The 21,622-nt window shown below is 35.6% G+C and overlaps 1 protein-coding gene across 2 annotated transcripts in view; it reads right to left on the bottom strand.

Moving 5' to 3' along the window:
* Positions 1 to 4,319: 4,319 nt before the first annotated feature.
* The window catches only part of LOC113072804 (phospholipid phosphatase-related protein type 5-like), a 48,104-nt gene continuing 30,801 nt past the window's right edge, over positions 4,320 to 21,622 (bottom strand). The window contains exons 3-6 of one of the 2 annotated variants that reach the window (XM_026245781.1): positions 20,885 to 21,135; positions 13,367 to 13,543; positions 9,633 to 9,767; positions 4,320 to 5,476 (exon numbers count right to left, since the gene is read on the bottom strand). In XM_026245781.1, the coding sequence (XP_026101566.1) occupies positions 5,447 to 5,476; positions 9,633 to 9,767; positions 13,367 to 13,543; positions 20,885 to 21,135 (593 nt within the window). In that variant the 3' untranslated portion in view covers positions 4,320 to 5,446. Of the gene's footprint in view, positions 5,477 to 9,227; positions 9,476 to 9,632; positions 9,768 to 13,366; positions 13,544 to 20,884; positions 21,136 to 21,622 lie in introns of those variants that run through there. The other variant, XM_026245780.1, reaches the window with a different exon arrangement.

The following is a 21,622-nucleotide window of genomic DNA, read 5'->3' as shown; positions in this document are numbered from 1 at the left end:
TATTTTTCATCAAATAAATAGAGCGCCGAGGAGGACAATCATCTTGTTTCAAAAACATAAAAAAAACGTATTTACCACTGTTTTTTTTTTTATTTATTTTTTACAGATGATAATGCCTTTCATCATTACCAGGAGGCTAAACAGAAGGTTAGGCACAAGTGCAGTTACTTGGACGAAAGGAACATAATTTTGTCCCCTCATTTATTTGCTCAGCCCAGGCCCTGCGTATCTGGAGCAAATGATGCATCGGATGAAGCAAACTCAAGATGGAAAGCATCTCAGATCACTAGCGTCCCCACTAAATCTGCCAGCCCAGACGTGAACATTACCACTGAGAGACCAAGTGCACCAGACCCGAGCTGTGTACCCATAAATCCCAGCGTATCTAGTGATTCAATGCCCCAGAGACAAAATACTGTCAGCGAGAACTCACAGCAAGTACATATCGTAGAGGTGAACGGAATTCTGCCAATGATTGAGTGGATTCCGGAATCATCTCATGAGCAAATGACGGAGGAAACCATACCCTGGAGGTGTGCTAGACTTGTCTCAGCAACCATTGAAAAAAGGAGTCCTGAAGCATCTGGAAAGAAAATCGAATGGTGCCATGAGCGTCTGGCTAAGGCGGCCCACCTTGGGTCATCAGCACCCACCACAGCCAGAACCAAAGTGGTGATCCGAAGATTGGCACAAGGAAGAGGTTACAGAGGAACAAGCAGGCATAGGGAACAGAAGCTCAAACCACTGGTGAATCACAAAGACCTGCACAATAGCTACTATAGTCTGTCAACACTACAGAATCGCTACGGTTGTCTCTGTAGCCCTCGCCAACCGCGGTTGAGACACAGTCCAGGGTGGGACCAGCGAGACGCCACACAGAACCTTGACATGAAACAGCAGGAGTTTTCAGAAGCGATTGGGGTAAGACTGATGTTCTCAAACTTCAGACGTTTTGGTCTAAAAGCCAAACTCTTCCAATTTGCTGCTTTGGAGATTTGTTTTCTGTCCACTTCGTTCTCAGTCACGTCAGTTGATCTATGTCCTGACTCAGACTTCTCGCATTTGAAGCACAAAGGCCAAGCCTGCGAATTGAATGAGAACCAAAACAATGCGTAAAACAATAAGGCTGCTTGTTCTCGCTGGGAAACCCTGCAGTGTGGATTGATTGTTTCATAAAGATATCGACCTATTTCGTGGTAAACAGAAATGAATGGTTTTGTTATACAATCACCCTCTGTTTGATTCCAGATGAATGCTGGGATATGGACTGGTAGCTATTGTTAGCTGCAAAGTATTACAGGAGCAATTTAGACTTGGCGTGCATGCTAAACACTGCTGTAGTAATGTGTCAAAATATGTCAGTGTACATTTCATTAGGCTGACAAAGAAAATGTATTCTAGAGCTTAATTAAAACTATTAGGAATTATCAGTGTGACGTGGCTGTACAGGTCAGTTGGGCTCATTCTGGTGGCCAAGAAAGCTCAACATGCTGCGACTTAAGAAAACATATGCAAAAATAAAAAGCACCAGGAAATTAAGTTTGATAACGTGTGCTGCAAATACTCACAACCCAACCAAATAAAAAAATGCGTTGCAAATATGCACAGCGTGACCAAATACAAAAAAAAAGCATTGACCTGTAGCACAGACCATAGATTGATAATGTCAATCTATGTTTTTGTCACATATTGTGGTTTCCTTAAACATTCCATTGGGGGTCTGTGCATACTTGAGGTGCCTTTCTGCCTATTTGGTTCTGTTGCAAGAAATTGCAGAGCATTTTAGTATTTTGTTGTGTTGCGCTTTTCTGCAGCATGTTTCTGTATTTGGCTGCATTGTGCTTATTTACAAAAATAAAATTAAGTAGATTTTTCTTTAGAATAGCTTGTACTAACTAAATGTACAAATAGATCAGGAATGCGTAAGAAAGCTAATAGGATAGATTTTCATTTCATGTTGAGTTCAAACAAACCAATTAACTTCAAACAGGCATTACTGAACCATGAATTGACCAAAACAAGTACATTTCCCTCGTAATGTGCCTCAGTCATGCTAAATCAACCTTTATTAGTGTGATGTTTATGCCCTGCTTTATTATGAGTAACGATAAATCATCTTTGACTTTAGATTTAACTCTCAAAAGACTTTCCTAAGACCAAGTAGCCTATTTGACAGCACTTCACCAATTATTAATTATTAATGTGTACTGGTCCAATTGCTCCATCTTTTCTGATTGCTTGTTTGTCCGTTTGTTGCTGCTCAGGACATACGGTGTCAGTCAGGATGCCCGAAGAACACCGAATCCCCTCCGACTCCCCACCACGTCACTTTCTCTCATATTTTACAGGTTCTTCAGACCAAACCAACCAATTTTCCAGAGGTCAGGGGCCAGAGACGCCACAGGGCTCTTTAAACGTTGCTGAAAGCGTTCAATAGAAGACATCTTTCTTTTTATAGTCCATACACATCAGTGAAGATCTAGTCAAAGAAAACACCACAGGCTTTAGAATATATTTTTTATTCAAACTTTAAATTTCATCGTCTCTACAGTGTAAAAGGTCATGAATTCCAAGCCCTAAAAGGACTCAAAGAGATGGACTCATGTCGATTTGGTAGGAAATCCACCTATAGTCTCCAAATGAACCATTTAGTAATGATCTACAAGGTGGGATGGGAGAAGAAAATATAGGAATCATAAGTTAAAAAAGCTTTTGAGGTCGAAAGAACATCTTTTAACAACCCCAAAACTCTGTGCAGAACATAAAATAGACACGATTAAAAAACATCCATTTGGTACACAGTAAACCAGTGTGATACTACAGCTAAAATTCAAAGAATATCAATGATAAATACAGTACAATATGTACTTACAGTATGCCATTGTACACCCACAAGCCCCCAGCCACACATACTGTACATGTACAGCACAAACATAAGAAAATAAACATCGATAATCTCTGACAAAAATGATAGTCATGTGCATTTACACTGTACACACCATGTCGGTTTTCACTTTAATACTGCTGCAGTCGCTGACCGCGTTCTTTATCATTTTTATGCATTATCATTATTTTTTCTTTCTGCATTATAAAGTGCAGCTACCCCAGACTTTTGTGATTAGTGATCTAGCAATAATAAACCATTTATCACACCAATATATTATATGTCTATATATTTATCAATAAAAATATACATACCATTTGAGGGGAAGCCAAATGGGAATTTTCTCATGAGATGTAAAGAATCACATTATTGCTCTTAAGGTTAAGGATTGGTACCATCAGCAGGACATTGTACTATACAAGGGGAACCATATATTTAATCAAGTCTAAAACCTTTAAATGAATATTCTGGGTTATTTTTTTATGTTTTTCTTTATCCAGGGCTGCATTTATTTGATGAAAAATACATTAAAACTGTAATAATCATCAAAAAAATATTACTATTTAATACAACTGATTTCTATTTCAATACATTTCAATCTGTAATTTATTTCTGTAATGAAATGCTGAATTTTCAGCATTACTTAATTGTTATTCTTTAATCATTTTTTAAAGGATTCTTTAAAAAAAAAAGGAATTCAGTATTCTTTGTAACATTGTAAATGTCTTAACTGTCACATTTAATCAATTATATGCATCCTTGCTGAATAAAAGTAAATCAAATCTTACTGACCCTGAAAATGTAATGTCATAAGATAAATATATCCCAGAATATTTCTTTAAATGGCACCACAACATGACTGAAACACAGGGCCGGAGATCTAAAATATAAAATAGCGCATCACTGCATCTTTTCAGAATAAAATAATGACTAATTTATATCCACAATTTTACACATGAGGCATCACGGTTTGTTTTTAATGATCACAGGAGGAGAGGTGGCTTTCTGACTCACTATTTCTTGAACATTAACAATATCCAATATCCTCAGTGAAAGATGGGCTGGCCATTAAAACAAATGTCTATGTGAGAATCATTATGTTGAGCACTGGTTAAATGGACTGTCTCATTATTATAGTCAGATGGCTGGTGATTGTCTTAGCAGATGATCTGTCTTTCACAGCTGAGTGATTTCAACTCACAATCAAACACAGCTTCACTGTGAAAGCCTATTGGCCTCTGGGTGAAACTGAAGTTATCTAACCAAAGGATCTGGAACCATTTTTCTTATTTCTTTTTGCTGCTAGAACAGTAGGTGAGTACTTGCATTTATCCAAGCTTTGGTATATATATATATATATATATATATATATATATATATATATATATTTTTTTTTTTTTTTTTTTTTTTTTTTTTTTTTTTTTTATGTGATCTTTCAACAGATATTTTTAGCTTATTTTCTGCCTTATTTTTGTGGACACAGTGTATTTATGTATGTATGTATGGAAGCCCAATTCTGCCTCAGAGTGAAAAATAAAAGACATAACCATCAGGAATAGTCACTATTTGAGAAATAAAGTCACAGTGAGATCATAATGAAGATAAATACATTTGTGATTCAGAGATATTAAGCTAAAATGAAGGAAAATAAACTTAATTTGTGTGATAAAAGCATACTTAAAGTTGTAAAATATATAGTTGCAGTTATAAGGAATTTTGAGACTTTAGGTACAATTGTGAGATATAATGTTGCAATTAAGAGAAAGTCATATTGTGAGATATTAAATCACAGGTAAGAGAAATACATTTTCAATTGTGAGATATTAAAATCACAATTATGAGAAAAAAGATGCAGTTGTAAGGTATAAATTAACAAATTGAGACTTCAGTCACTATTTGATTAAAAAGTTGAAGTTACAAAATTGAGATATTGAGAGACATAAAATCACAATAATGAGACACATGTGACTTGAGAAATCAAATTGTGAAATTAATGTTCCAAGAAATAAACTCATAATAACCTTTTTTTTCTTCTTTTTTACTCTGAGGCAGAAATATGCTTCCAAATGTTTGCACTCATCCAATGCAAGCACTAAATGAGAAAAAATAATATAGGAATAAACATTTTCAGGAATATATGACAACGAAAATTTCCACAACTACAAGTTAAGTCCATTTTGAATTCCAAGTGCAGGTATTTGCATCCACCTGCCATAAACCTTTCAAATGCAAACACAGACACATACGCTTCTCCACATACGAGAGCAGCAGAGATATTCTGAGCTCTAGATGAAAGATTGTTTTGCAAGAAAGCCAACAGAACCGGTCGGGAAAATGTGAAGTGCAGCTTCAGTCATTAGTTGCGTGATGGTAACAGTTATTAATTGATAGGACCAATATTTCATCACACACACACACACACACACACAAAGCAAGGGCAGAGCGATCCAAAACGACACTATAGAGAAAATGACCACTGCGTGCACGTTGAGCCGGGACTATCGAGACTGGACAGTAAACAGCGTGGATGTCCAATGTGTCTGCCACACCGGCGAATCATGGTCACGTGATCTCAGCGAAGGCGATGTGATTCTGTTGACAGAGTTAGACAGAAGAAACAATGTCTTGAGTAGATCAAACACATCATATCTGCTCTGGCAGTGGAAAGACTTTTCACATGCAAACCGTTTCTACACAAGGTTTGAGGAGAATAACATTTACACTTTTCACACAAGTGTGACTACTAGCATCAGCTGTTTAGCACTGTGCCTAAATTCACTGCAAAATACCATCTTGTTTTCCAGTAAGAAACATCATTTTTTCTTTTTCATTAACCTCTTGAAATTGTTACAATAATGCTTACAGCATGAACGAATAAACCAAATAGTTTATGTATAAGCATTTTATGTATCTTACCAAATATTTTTTATAATTTCTGGATACTTTAAATAAATGTATTAAAATTTGAAATATTCACTAAAAATGATATTTTGAGATGCAATTACACTAGTTAAGTAAATCTTAGGGATTTTTTTTTACACATTTTAACTGGAAAACAAGACCAAAAGGAAAACAGGAAGTGTTTTTTTCTCAAATTGTAATTTTTGTGGTTGCAATTTATTTTACGGTACGTGTACTTACATGTACTTATAGTGTACTTACAGTGTAAGTATCCAAGAAAGTTCTGATAATACAAGGTAACTACATGGGGTAGGGTTAGGTTTAGGGGTAGGTTCAGGGTTAGTACCTAGTTACTACATAGTTATTGTAATTACTATAATAAGTACATAGTATGTACATGAGGAACAGGACTGTAACAAAGTGCTACCAATGTATATAAAAAAACAGACATAGAAGCTCCACGCAATCACTTTAGAAATGCAATAAAACTTTAATGCATGAGGCCAGAGAGCACCCAAAGTGTGCTATTTTGTAATAATGTTAGTTTAGAGCAAATATAGGCAGCTTTGCTTGGCTCCAAATCTCCCAGAATTCCTTCATCGCTTTACACACAGTCAAAGTTCCTGCATGAGGCTGACTGTATATGGACCAAGCGACAGCAAACACTAATGGTTTTGTTCAACCTTTAGCTGCCATATGCGACGGGCCCGATCCCAGTCGGAATCATTCATTTACAGTACAGACCAAAAGTTTGGACACACCTTCTCATTATAAGAGTTTTCTTTATTTTCATGACTATGAAAATTGTAGAGTCACACTGAAGGCATCAAGGGCTATTTGAGCAAGAAGGAGAGTGATGGGGTGCTGCTCCAGATGACCTGGCCTCCACAGTCACCGGACCTGAACCCAATCGAGATGGTTTAGGGGTGAGCTGGACCACAGACAGAAGGCAAAAGGGCCAACACGTGCTAAGCATCTCTCGGGGAACTCCTTCAAGACTGTTGGAAGACCATTTCAGGTGACTACCTCTTGAAGCTCATCAAGAGAATGCCAAGAGTCTGCAAAGCAGTAATCAAAGCAAAAGGTGGATACTTTGAAGAACCTAGGATATGACATATTTTCAGTTGTTTCACACTTTTTTGTTATGTATATAATTCCATATATAATTCCACATGTGTTGATTCATAGTTTTGATGCCTTCAGTGTGAATCTGCTATTTTAATAGTCATGAAAATAAAGAAAACTCTTTGAATGAGAAGATGTGTCCAAACTTTTGGTCTGTACTGTATACACAGCGAGATCCAGAAGACAGATCGTTTCAATCAGATCTGAAGAGGTGTGTGACTCTGGTAATCAAAACTATATCAGAAAACGCAATGTGCTGTTTCCTACACGTCATGCAGATATAAATGGGCATTGAGAGGGATTCTGCTGGAGTCGTGACTTAATGATAGCTAAAATTTCATGGTGCAGAAACTACACGCTGTATTAGAAAATGAATAAATATTATAGCTGGAAATGGAGTGAGTTCATCAGAGATTCAGCAAACACGAAGCGCGATCACAGAAAAGCACTCCGCAGGTCACATTGCTGAAATATACACTGTGACCTCGGCAGAGAATATGGGGCGGATTTTGCCAAACAAATGATTTCTTGCTTTGAGTCACATTAGCCGTGATCCCGCAGTCTGTGTGATTTGAAGAGACAAAAACAGTGATGCGGATTTTCCTCGCCTTGTCCTCCCACTTTCAACAGCATTATGGTTTCTGACAGCAATCTGTCTGGGGGATATTTCAGCAGAAACCAAAGTGGAATCGTCTGTTTTCCATCCCAGAAACCTCACGGGACATTACTGCATCCAAACTTCATCCATCTAAAGGACGGAGGTATATCGCAAATGGATCTCTCAAACCATTAGCACTTTTATTGGTGGAAGAAAGAGTCCTCAATATCCAACATATTTCATTTGCTGCATTTCAATAAACCGTCTGTGAGCCGACACTGTTCCCAAATGGTTTTATTGCAGTTGAATAAGCAAACAAAGAATAACATTTAATCCCTCATATACTGCGGAGAGAAAATCAACACAGCAATCTGGGATTAAATTTCCTCTCATTTGCTTACTTGCAGGATCGTGAAATGAATGTGTAAATAAAAGTGTTCAAAGGGTCATACTTGCAGCTTAATTACAGTCTGACGGGGCTCAGCGGTGGCCCGTGGCTTAATTAAAAGCTGAACACGAGGTCTGACTCTATGCCATGGAGGATAACGGCTGCTTGGGAGCGCCTCAGGAACGGAGGAATTTCAAACGTGTTTCAAGTCTCTGAGGGCTTAGTAGTGCATTTCGACTTCTATTAGAGGTGCGGGATTTCTGATAGTTTTTAGGTCACCCAACTCAAACACCAACACCGGGTCTCAGTTCAGGTTTTAAATGGATTCTGGAGCACTGACTATGAAAGAAAAAAGACTGGAAGCAACTGTGCGTGCAATTCTTCTTAGATCACAAAAGCTTTGAATGATATGACTCTCCAGGTATATTGCAAAAAAAAAAAAAAACCCAAAGTGATGTCTCCTATCACAGTGTAGTGTACTAACAAAACAACACAAAAAAATCTCAAGAATTTGACCTTGTTCTGTATCAAAATCAAAGATCCTGGGAAAAAGAAAAATTCACATTAAGATTAAATATTTTAAAAACATATAAAATTACAAACTTCTATTTCAGAGAGCTGTGAGGAAAAATTAAATACAACAAATAAAAAAACTACATAGATGTATGTTTTTTTTTTTTAAGTAAAAAAAAAATACTAAAACTAACTCAAAATGAAAAAAATAAAATAAAAATAATAATAATAATAATAATTTAAAATATAAATTAAACTATAATAAAATCCATAATCAATACTATAACAACAAAGTATATAACTAGGATACAGAAAAATGACAGTAGATCTTTAAATTTGAAGGGTTCTTACAGTATGATTATTTAAATTTATTAAAACAATTTGTGAATATTTACAATATTACAATAATTATATGAATATAATAATATATATATATATATATATATATATATATATATATATATATATATATATATATATATATATATATATATATATATATATATAATTTATAATTTAGTTATTGCATCATACGTTTAATATTTTATTAATATAAAAAATGATATATATATATATAATAAAATATATATATAATATATATATATATATATATATATATAATAAAACAATTACTGTAAAAAGACAAAGGTAAACTGATCGCACCCTGAAAATGTATTTAAAAAAAAGTCAACGGAAAAATCTGCACATTAGTTTTAAGTTCAGAAGAAGATCAGATGCAACCATAAAGATTGAACTGCAAAGGACTTGAAAACATGCAGACGGGGATGCCAAAGCTCTCGGTAAGCTTTAATTAGCAACATGTAATTGGTTTGTTCAGTTGAAATGAACATGATTGGGTTTTAACTGGGCTTTAATGACGTGTTGTTATACTCCAGAGCTTTGGCAGCCTGAGCTCCTCACACAGGTGCGCATACGTTTATTGCCTTGTGCTCTGCAGGTGTCTGAAGCGGCTGCTTTTGCCTGTGATCCAGCTAAAGAAACTCAGCAGACGGCCTTTCAAAGAGCGGGACGACAAGTCCTCATCATCCATTCTCAGTTCTGTCACCTGAGAGACAGGAGCGCATGGATACACATCTTGTTGATGATAGCGCTCAAACTGACACAGTTAGGACCCTTGAGAGCTGATTCAACACTCTGCACACAGGGCATGTACCATGCGGCAGTTCATTTGACAGTGTGCTTTTGTCTACTTTGCTCTGTACCTGTGAAGCGATGTACTTCTCCAGTGGACTCTCAACCCTGGGCGAGTTGACCATCGGATCGTTGCTTAGTGGGTCCTGTGGGGGATCCTCGTTCAGCAGTTGTTTGCCTTTGAAGTTATGGACCACACACACCACCTGAAAACATGAAAAATATAACATTATTTAAAGGGATAGTTCACCCAAAATGGGTAACCAAACAGCCATTGACCTCAATCATATTTGTTTTTCAACCAACATGCAAAAGATCTTCTTTAGTGTTTAAAAGAAGAAACAAATTCATACAAGAACAACCTGAGGGTGAGTGAATGATAACAGAATTTTCTTTTTTTGGGGTGAACTGTCCCTTTAAGGGGAAACACAGGATTATTTTGATCTTCTTTTCACTTCTTAAGACATTCAAACAGTTTAAACATCGGTATGAAAATATCAAGTCAAGGCATCTTACATTACAAACATGCATTAATAAGCAAGCATTAGTTGATGGAAATATGTAAATAATATGCAGTTGTAAACTTTGAAATGTCAGGGAGTAATGTGTAACACCTGCAGAAGAGATAAGTGCTGCATGAACTCTAGTGTGCAATGAATTAATTTCTAAAATATTATTGGGGAGAAGAAAAAAAAAAAACAAGAACTTTACAAACAAACTGTAAAGTGAAAGTATATATAAGTGAATATATAAGAATTTGTGCAGCTGTTGATTGTGTAGCAGTTCTGGAATACAGAGTCAACACAATACAGCTGCACTGTCAATGGAAAGGATAATATTAAAATGCACAAACTTAATACAAAGCTACCATGTAGCGCACAGTCAGGGACAATTGTGTATCACAGTGAGAAGAGGGAACAGGGAAATAACAGTAATTTGTTAGTAGCCATGTGAGAGTCCTCGACCCATAAAAGAAACACAGCTACTACCCATAGTAGATAGAACGACAGATAGACAGATAGATAGATAGATAGATAGATAGATAGATAGATAGATAGATAGATAGATAGATAGATAGATAGATAGATAGATAGATAGATAGATAGATAGATAGATAGATAGATAGATAGATAGATAGATAGATAGATAGACTGATTGATTTACATAAACTCATTAATGTGTTTTGCTTGCACAGCTTGCTCTCCATTCCAAATATGTATTTATATGTTGCTGAGCATCTGCTTTTTCTGACTTCTGTGCAAAATCTGTTGATGATATTAATAAAAAAGCTCCAACACAGCAGTCAAGGGCCAAAGTAGGTCACATATTGTGTTGGTAGTTTATATTCTGTCATCATATATGCAGCTTGTGGATCTCAGCTAAACAGAGCATGTTTGAATCACAAGCCCATCGTGGGCTAAATGAGGCCGATGTCTTATAGAGGGCTCCTTACACGGCGAGAAAGCTTCGCACATGCAATTTCAATAATTGGAGCGTGTCAACTAATCACATGATTCTTTGTGCGCTTCCTCCAACAAAAAAACGGCAGCTAAATGCTTTCATAAATCACAATCTTAGTCGCCGGAGAGGATTCGTAATGGCCTCGCAGCAGGGCTAAACACTTGTCTGACCCTCAAGACTGGAGGCTCATATCCTAGCAATATGAACAAGAAGAATATGACTACAATTTTACAAGAAAATCTGCAAGGATAGTTGAAGGAACTATAGAATGATAGAATAACAGTTAGACAGATAGATAGCGACAGAACGACAGACAGACAGACAGATAATTTTTTTCATTATTTTTGTGTGAGATTTCTTTAGGGTTAGATGTTTTGACAAAGCAATAATCCATTGCCTTAGAAAGTACCACTAATACTGTGATAAAGTAAGTTCAGTCAAAGTAGGAGGTTGAGATTAGAGAGCTTTTCAACTCTCTCCAATATTCCACCAGCACAAGAACTCCACTGCCACACTGTTTGTTCAGCACCAACAAGGCCTGCTTTCAGACAAATTAATAGCTGAAGTCAATCAAATCATCATTAAAGAGCTCAGTCTGACAGGTCATTACTAGAGAAATCTCTGTGAGACCACACAGGAATACTCTGCTTTATCTTGACAGCGACTGGAATGAAGTTAGACAGGAGTTATGAAATGTTTTGGAACTATTTAATTCACTCTCTGATCAATAATGAAATCACAAAGGGGACATCTCTCGACAAAGAGTCGTTTGTCACGAAATCTTCAACTGAAATGACACCAAAACTTAGCCACTAGGATATCACAGAAGCTCCTTTGTGGCTGTGTGGTATGATGGACAAGAAACAGTCTTCATGGCTCCGGAGCTTTTGGGCGTCTCGGCCCCAATGCCTATATCATTGTTTTTATCTATTCTTCTGGGACCATTATCTTTCATCCTAAAATCATACCTTATCTTTACATTGGGCTAGAGGCTGTCATAAAAAAAAGAAAAAAAAATGCATTTTAATGTGCAGAATGTACTGTATCCCTGTAGTTCATCAAAGCAGTAGTCATTGTGCTTGACTGTAAAGCTTTAAGACTCAGACACAGCTGTGGTCTCCACAAATGCATTAGCTTCTGCTCTCAGCTCCTGTGCCCTCAGAGGAAGCCTGTATCATGATGTGTCCAGATGTGGGTGGTGGAACGAGGGTGAAATCCATCTTCCTGCATTTGGCAGCTCTTCTACGCGACACAATTGGCTTTAAAGGAATAAGAGGCCTGGAGCAGAGGGTCTGGATGCTCTAGAATGTCAGTATGTGAGCACTTCTTCTGCTTAGCTTCCCACCAGCCATGATCCTTTCACTATCCTGTTATCCTTGCTAGATGAACTATATGTAATTTGCTCTGGACTTTCGCCATTCAACTCCATCTTTGTCACAGAGTTAGTTTTCAATCAAATAAAATTGTGTCATTTAATCACCCTCATAGTTTGCTTGATACAAAACTACTGTTTACAACTTTTACACGATTTACATATGAAGGATTCTTAGAGTTATACCAATGAGTTTCTATGGCTTTGCTATGATTACCATATATATAAAAAAAAGACTGTATCCATAAAACGCCATTTCTAGCAGATATTTGTCATAGCTTTATACCAGTGATGTTATTGTTAACTGAAAAAATTAAAAACACTTTTGTTAAATTGTAAAAAAAAAAAAAAAAAAAAAAAAAAAAAAAAAAAAATATATATATATATATATATATATATATATATATATATATATATATATATATATATATATATATATATATATATATATATATTATAAAATATAAAAAAAGAAAGAAATGTTGCCTTGGCAACTAACTGAAATATATAAAGTGTAGGTTGAAATACTAAAATTAAAAACCAAGACTGAATAAATTAATATCATCTAAAAGACATAATATGACAAAATATTTAACTAGAATTCAAATGAAAACTGAAAATATACATAATTAAAATAATGAAAATAATAATAAATACTGTAATAGTATATAAATGTTAATATGTCACACTGCAATAAGGGAATTTTAATACTTTCATTATTAAAAGTTAATGCTGAAAAGTACAGTTTAAATATTTATGTTCTAGAAATATTGGAGGAAAAACACACATATATACATATATATATATATATATATACACCTTTCACTCACACTGAAATAGATTAATTTATGTCTGAAATGACATGAGAGTATGTAAATGATGATAGAACTATCATTTTTGGCTAAACCGTTACATTAAATGCTTGAAAAAGCCTAAAAGATATATACAACATGAATCTGTTGAAAAACTTACTAGAAAGGTAGCGATGGCCACACCGATGATAAAGCCAGCGATGACGTCAGACCAGTGATTACGATACTCTGCCACCCTGTTAATACCCGTAAGGAAAGCCAGGCACATCAAGCCCAAAGACATGACTGGTTTAGCCAGACGAGTTCCTTTGGCTCTCACTGTAAATGTGATGTACATCTGAAATCACAGAGAAAGAAGCAAAACATATTCAAATCATGAGTTTGATTTGCAATAATTAGTGTTTCTGTGCTCCTACCCCTCAATTTGTGTTTTTTTTTACAGAACACTCAGTCACTTTATTTGTTTGGATAGACATCTAGTTATTAAAATAACACGTAAATAGCAATAGCAATCCGAGCACACAAACCTAACGATTAGAGGTGCATATACTGTAAGATGTCATTGTGAATGCATCAGGCTAGTCAAGCCAACACTTAAAACCTTCCTCCTCCCGAACCAAACCATATCAACATCCAGACACTCCGGAGCCCCAAAATCATGCACACAATCGAACACCAGTTGCCATATAGGGCAAAACGAGCATAAGCAAAGGGACAGAAAGCACTTTAACAGTCTACTGTTGTTATGGTTACATCCTCAGGCGAATGTCTCTTGTTTGCGAGCATCTATTTGTGACTAGGTGAAAATATGTGCTCTGGCTAACTTAACAATCTACATTTTTTTTTAAACATTAATGATGTCATATGTAGAATTAAAACTGCTTTGTTCTTATACAAGGCCTCCAGAAGTATTCAGACAAAAAAAAAAAAAAAAAAAAAAACAACGCAAGGAGAAAGGATGCAAAATTTACTCTGAACTAACAGACTCTTAAATATTATGTTTTTTTATTGGTTTTGATGGTTCCATGACCTTTATCATCCATAGAACATTTCCATTACACAAAAGGTGGAAAGGTTATTTTATAAACTCTAATTTTATTATAATTTTATTATAAACTTCTTTAGGAAACCAAAAATGGCAAAATTTTCTGCGAAAGCCCCTTTGAAAACATTTATTTTGAAGTAAACAGAGCTCTTTTGGTTGAGAATACTGAGATTTTAGGTTGTGATTTAAAAGCATAGTCCACAGTGACATGCCTATATCCATTAAAGGATGAAAGTTTTCATAAATTATAATTTTGTCATCATTTACTCACCCTCAGGTTGTTCCAAACCTTTATGAGTTTCTTTCTTCCATTGAACCTAAAAAGGTATTTTGAAGAATGTAGGTAACCAAACAGTTACTGGTATCCATTGTCTTCCATAGGTTACTAGCATTTTTCAAAATGTCTTCTTTTAACAGATTAAAGAACATCATACAGGTTTGGAACAACCTGAGGGTGAGTAAATAATGACAGAATTTTCATTTATGAAAACTTTCATCCTTTAATGGATATAGGCATGTCACTGTGTGTGTATCTCAGGGAGGTTCATGGGCCGGTGGACAGATATAACACTCACTCAGAGCAGTCAGGTAAGACAGAGTGGCCAAAACAAGCCTATCCATCCAGAGAGAAATCTGTGCTGTGACTTTGCAAGCAAGTGAATGAGAAAATGTGGACAAATGTGGGACAGTCCTGCCGACTCATTCTGGAGTGTGCCTGTGTGTCAGCGCTGAAGGTCGTAGATAATCAGCCATCACTCCTGAGGAAACGCCACACAAAGACAGTAATTGTTACCTTGTGCGAGTCCGAGATTCTACAGCCCTGTCTCGCGCTCTTTTAGAGTCTCTCTTTTTGGATTCGAAGCTCATTGTCACATTGTGACCTGATATTTTTTCTTTCTCCAAGAGGAGTTGGGGTTGAGCAGTTGTTTTTGATGTCCTCAAATTTCAATATGTATAACTCCGTGTTCTTGGAAGATAAAACCAGACAGATCAGACAAATTAATGCAGACTCAAATCTCATACAAAATACAGTTATGCACCTCCAATAAATGTGTATGTGCGAAGGCATTTTGGAGGTTTCAAAAACAGAAATATGAAGTTCATATTTTTAGTACAGTATTTTCAAGCAGTGAAGTCCTTTGTCATCATCTAATGCTCACTTTTAACTCTCATTTAATCTTTAAAAAACTAAGAATTTAATAATGTTAATTAAATCTACTTTTTTTTATAGTGAACATTACAATATTGTAATGCCTAAATTTATTTGTAGAATTTAAAAAGTCTGATTTTAATTATTTTATATATATATATATATATATATATATATATATATATATATATATATATATATATATATATATATATATATATATATATATATATATATATATATATATATATATATATATATATATATATATATATATATGAAGAGTTCAGATGCAAAAACCTCTAAATGCCATCTGAAATTTTCATCTAAAATTAGGATTTTTATCAAGGTCCTATGCTTAGGTTGAGTCATTTTACTTTAATTGTGATGTGCAGGTCCTTTTCCAGGCTATTAAAGTGAAATAACTGAATATAAATATATGAGCCCGATAAAAATCCTAATTTTAGATGAAAATTTCAGATGGCATTTAGAGGTTTTTGCATCTGAACTCTTCATATATATATATATATATATATATATATATATATATATATATTACTTAGAAGTGTGTCAGACTACAAAAATATATATATTACTTAGAAGTGTGTCAGACTACAGAAATAAAATGGGTTGTGAGTATTGTTGCATGCTGACTTTTCTCTGTCCTACATTTTGCATGCACGACTCAGTCGCCGGTTGAGTCCTCAGTCATCTGCCTTCAGGGCTTCTGTCAAAAACCATGTTGTCTTTTTGAACGCAACAAAACGTAATCTCACAGGTCAAGGGCAGAGCCTGGACTGCCTCAAATCTGCAGAGAGTAAGTTGTCAAATTATCAATTTTACACACTGTTGCACAGCCGTAAACTTCTTTCCCGAGAGATACCATGTGTCCTTCCTGTCAGGTCGACTGGCCATCGGCTCTGACATGTTTTAATTTACATCATCTGAAGGCCTAAAATATATTTATATTTTATTTGTGACAGCTATCGTGTTCAGAATTGAGAACATCACGTTATTGTTCAAAGACTTTATCAAACTGTCTCAAGTCTGCCTTGACAGTTTTTGAAGAAAGTCAATCTCCCACGGGAGTCTGACAAAGTCATGAAACTCTGGAAATGGACTGACTCACAATATCCTGTCAACTCTTCTGACTTCATTTGCCACCTCTTTCTTCAAACCTGAAAAAAAGTGTTAATGTGTGTTTGCAGCTCTGTTCCAAAACCTAGTGAGCTGCTCCCTACTTAGACTGCAGACTCATACGTGAAATGAATCATTATGAGACCAACTGGAAGTCTCTTTATTGGCAACAATGTCCAAAATGGTTTGTTAAAAATGCAGTTAAATACCATATACAGCAAAAATGGTAACAAATGTAGCTTGTTCAGCTCAAAGATACTAGACTATAAGAATTTAAGCACGTTAGGTTTAGCACCTAATGTTGGCCACAAACAATATATAGAATACACAAATATTGGGATATTACACACAAAACTGTAAAATAAATAAATAATCTCCAAGGTTAGATTAAAATTAATCAAAAGTGGCAATAAAGAAATTACAACAGATATATAAATTTTTTTAAATATTATTAATTTTTAAATATCCCTTTTTATCTATTTCAAATAAATTCTGTTCTTTTGAACTTTATATTCATCAAACATTCAGTTTCCCCCAAAATATTAAGCAGCAAATATTTTCTCTCATTGATAAAAATAAGAAATAGTTCTTTAGCACTAAACCAGAATACTAGTATGATTATATTAAAATAATAAACAGTTCTTTTAAAATTTAATAATATTTCACAATATTACTGTTTTTAGTGGATATTTTGATCAAATAGATGCAGTCTTGGCAAACATAAATGACTTCTTTCAAATATTAAAAATACTTATTTTTGAACGGTTTTGTATATATTTTTATCTTAAATATTTTTAATCACTACATTTTAGTACTAAATAAAAAAATTAATAATTAGGTTTTCTCTCAGTCCATTGATTTTTCAAAAATGCATTCTGCTTGAACTTAAAACTGCTTGAAGCTGTTAAACACTAATACACATGACCGAAGCATAGAAATCTACAATTGTGACTATTTTGTCAGTGTAACACACTGAATCAGCCTCCTTTACCAAAAATAAATAAATAGCAACCGCACTCATGTATTCAGTGTCAAACATTCAGTCCAGATCATCAACGTGTTTGAGACTAATAATCATGATATTCAAGACAAAGAATTAGCTAACTTTTGATCCTGCAGAACATGCAAACTAAAACATCTCCATTCTTCATGACCTACATACAAAACATGATTGATCTGCTCTTTTTTATTGGAAAAGCACGTCCGTTCAATGACACCTTGAAGGAAGTCAAAAATTCACAGTTCTCTGACACTAATCAGATTCCTCTTGTGTCTACATTAATAATCAAAGCTCCCGGGACACTGATTCTTTCCGAGTTCTAGTCATCGACGAACAGCCAGCGTGAGATATTCTCTCCCTGCGGAGTGAGATTGCTTGCGGGCTCAGTGCACATCTGGAGCAGCATCACTGATGAAAAAGAGGGCTAAACCGTGCCAGATGCTCATTACTTGATATTTGGATTCTGTCCTTCATGGTCTGCTCGCCTGTATGGGTTGTCTCACATCCTAAACGGGTCACTGTGGATAATTAGACCTTGAAGTGAAAAATTAAGGGAGGTTGTAAAAGTGGGGATTATAATGGGAATGAATAAGTAAAAGAGCTGGCAGGAAAGCTCATATGTTATTTAACTTTTTGGGCTGGTTTGTGTTTGACGCCTAGCCCATTTCTAAAATGATTTGTGAGCTGTAACATTCAGCTGAGATAAATAATTAAGTTTTCATGGGTTTTTGTGCAGAGAAGCAGCAAAAAATCTGATTCTGGTTCTGTGTCTCACTGAAAACCAACTTGAGCCACCAACTGAAAAGCAGCCGTATCCTGTATGAGAAAGGTCCACACACAACCTTTAAATTGACATCACACCAATCCAACTCTCATTTCCTTTTTCATCTGCAATATTTCCTGCTGAAAGATTGCTGACAGACAGGGATACCACAGCGTTCATGAAAAAAAAAAGTGACCACTTTTTCCACTGCCTATCACAAGAAAAAAAGTCATTTCCACAAACAACTGTTCACGCTATAGTGCTTTGTGTCATATCTGTCCTCGATCAGGCTATGGACAGAATCCAAATTAAGCTACTGATAATTTTCATCTGCATTTCAAACACAGCCCTGTGTTGTGCCATCTCTCCTGGATGCATTCAAGATAACCATGCTTCATGATGATCACTATAAGACACAGAGATATACATATAAATGTTCTGTACAGGCCATGAAAAATTCAAACCAAGTGGTGCTCGCTAAGCGAAGAGCATAAATCACCTTCATATGGCTGCTGTATTTAAACATCAGCTCAAAGTCAAAAGCAGATAAACGGTTGTCACTCTACATCTCATTCACTAATGGCCGTAAGTGTGAAGAGCAGCAGAGGACATCCTTTGAAAATCCTTCTTTAAGAACTTCTTTAAGAAGAGCTAATAAGCTTTAAGAGCAGCTAATAACTTTCAAAGATGTGTACATGACATTACAAGGTCCTATACTCTTACAAACAAAAATAATTGTATAAAGTTCTTATAAAGCACATGTCATCTTAAATCAAATGGCTTGTGGGTGGAAACTCAAGAAACAAAACAAAACAATGCAGCAGCTAAAGACATCCACCTGCATGTGTTTAGCAGTGCTTTTAAAAGGGGAACATCTAAAGACAACTTTTTCAAGAAAGTTTTACCATGGAAACTGTCTAACTGCTTAAGTGCAACATGTTAATTACCCCAATCATTGCTAAAAATATCATACATTAAAGAAAAATCTTGTTTTAAAAAGGGAAACATTTAAAGAACTTTTCCAAGAAGGTTTTACCATGAAAACAGACTACCAGCTAAAGCACGGCACGGCAGTAATTCAACCTTCACTGCAATAAATATCAAAACTAAATAAGAAAATTTTTATTTAGACTCCTTCTGCCATGTCAAGGCTTTTAACAATGCATTTGCATAATTCCTTTAAAAAATTATTAAAATGAATAAATATCATGATTAATTTGGTGATTCTTCTGGCCAAAGTAAGCACTGATTGTCTGATAAATATCAAGAATTCATACTGAATATTGAATTGTAATTGTTCGTTTTTTACTGTACCGAACCAGATATAAAAGAGGAACTATTATGGATTTATGCAACAAAGATTCATTGAAAAAAATGTACATTTTTGCAAAACTCAAAAAACATACCTATTCCTGCAATTAACTGCTGTTGCTAGTGGCACTAAGGCCCCGTCCACACGGAGACGCGTTTCTGTGAATACGCACAAATTTTTTATCGGATAGGCGTTTCGTCCACACGGATCCGGCGTTTTCATAAGGTGAAACGCTATTTTTTGAAACCGGGTCCCAGAGTGGATAAATTTGAAAACGCCGGCTTTGCGTTTTCGTCTGGACGGCTAATCCGTATATTTTCTGAAACGATGACGTCATCAGCCCACGTCTCCCCCCTAGTCAAACACCTCTACGTAGCGTAACAGCAACAAAAACATGAACAAACACTGAACGATTGTCTTTTTATGAACTAACATTAACACTGATTAATAAATGTATTGCTCCATGTTCGTTTACCACGCGCAAGGTTTATGAGCGTACTAGTCCAAGTCTTCTTCTCTGTTTTTAGAGTATATCTGTGTCAGAATTACAGCGCCACATACTGGTCTGGCATGTAAACTACATCATTATGCGGTTTCGTGTGGACGCGGATATTTCTTGAGACGGGGAAAAAAAGATTGGATTGGGATAAGCTCCGTCTCCGTGTGGACGGGGCCTAAAACACCAACCTTTTTTTTTTTTACCCATATTATAATTACACGAGTAGACCATCAATTTAGTACAGACTTTTTTTTTGCACAGTTCCTTGCACAATACTATCTTACAACCTCAAAACACTTTTACCATACTAAATTATTTTTATTAACTAATACATTTTGGTTTTTGCATCACATAACCAACTCCATATGTATGACTTTTCTGATGTTGTAAACTTGCTTGTTGACTCACCCGGTAGTACAGCACTGCACTACAAATCACATGAAACATGAATCATGATAAAAGAGCTAAAAAAAAATAGCAGGGCTGTTTTAGCAAACAAGTATTTATCTTGTGTTTTCTTTTGTTAACACTATCTGTTACGTTAAAAGTAGGTGGTAAGTTATTTTCAAAACTGATAGAGCATTAACCTTTAAACGCCACTCACAAGACATTTAATATAATAACTAGCTTTATGAAATGTTGCCAGATTTATGTTCATCTCACTGGACATTTCACTTTGAAATTGTAGCAAAACATGCAAGAAACAATGCAATATTTACAAATAACGTCACCACAGGCACATTTTTCTAATGAAGCTGGGTTGGATACTCACAGCCATGTAGACAGCAGCGTACACGCTGAGCGCCGCCTCTTTGGAAGGGAAGGTTTTGCGGGCTCGTAGGATGTCGTCTTCATTGCCAGTGCAGGCTTCCTGATGGCTGATGTAGCGAAGAGCTTGCTGGCAACCCAGAGCTGTGTAGTTTGGCTTACACACTGTTAGAAAATGAGGGGCCAGGTTCCCCGTTACCACCTGACCAGCGTTCACGAAGATGTCTGTGGTGAAAAGACCAAACATGTATACACCTATGGAGAAGTAAACAGATACAGATTCCAATTACTACAAAACCAAACACATTTTTTCAATAACTATACCACCAGTGACAAAAAAAAAACAAAACAAAAAAAAAAAAACGGTGAAACTCAACTCTAGGGAAGTTGGAAAATTAGACTATTTTCAAAAAAAGTGGAGTGTTCCTTTAAAGAGAATCCATCAAGATGGGGCTTAAAATGTGTATTTGACACACATGACCTGGAAAATTGGTTCAGTTATTCAGCAGTTGCTTTTGGCCTGTTTATGTGGGCTCGGTTAACACAGTGCACACTAGAACCCACATTTTCTACTTAAGCACATTAAGGGGATGGATATGACTAAGATTAGGTGATCTCCACAGTGGCACACATCTCACCGCTGAGCTGTGAGGACGCATTAGAGGAGCTAATGTTCTGAGGTTGATGAGATAATAACCAAACCTCATAATTGAACAGAGTCTTTCTCATCGCTGCTCTGTGA

Source organism: Carassius auratus, unplaced genomic scaffold, assembly GCF_003368295.1.
Source record: "Carassius auratus strain Wakin unplaced genomic scaffold, ASM336829v1 scaf_tig00010602, whole genome shotgun sequence".
Lineage (NCBI taxonomy): Eukaryota > Metazoa > Chordata > Actinopteri > Cypriniformes > Cyprinidae > Carassius > Carassius auratus.
Note: the sequence above shows the minus strand (reverse complement) of the source record. Positions and strands in the feature narration are given on the sequence as shown.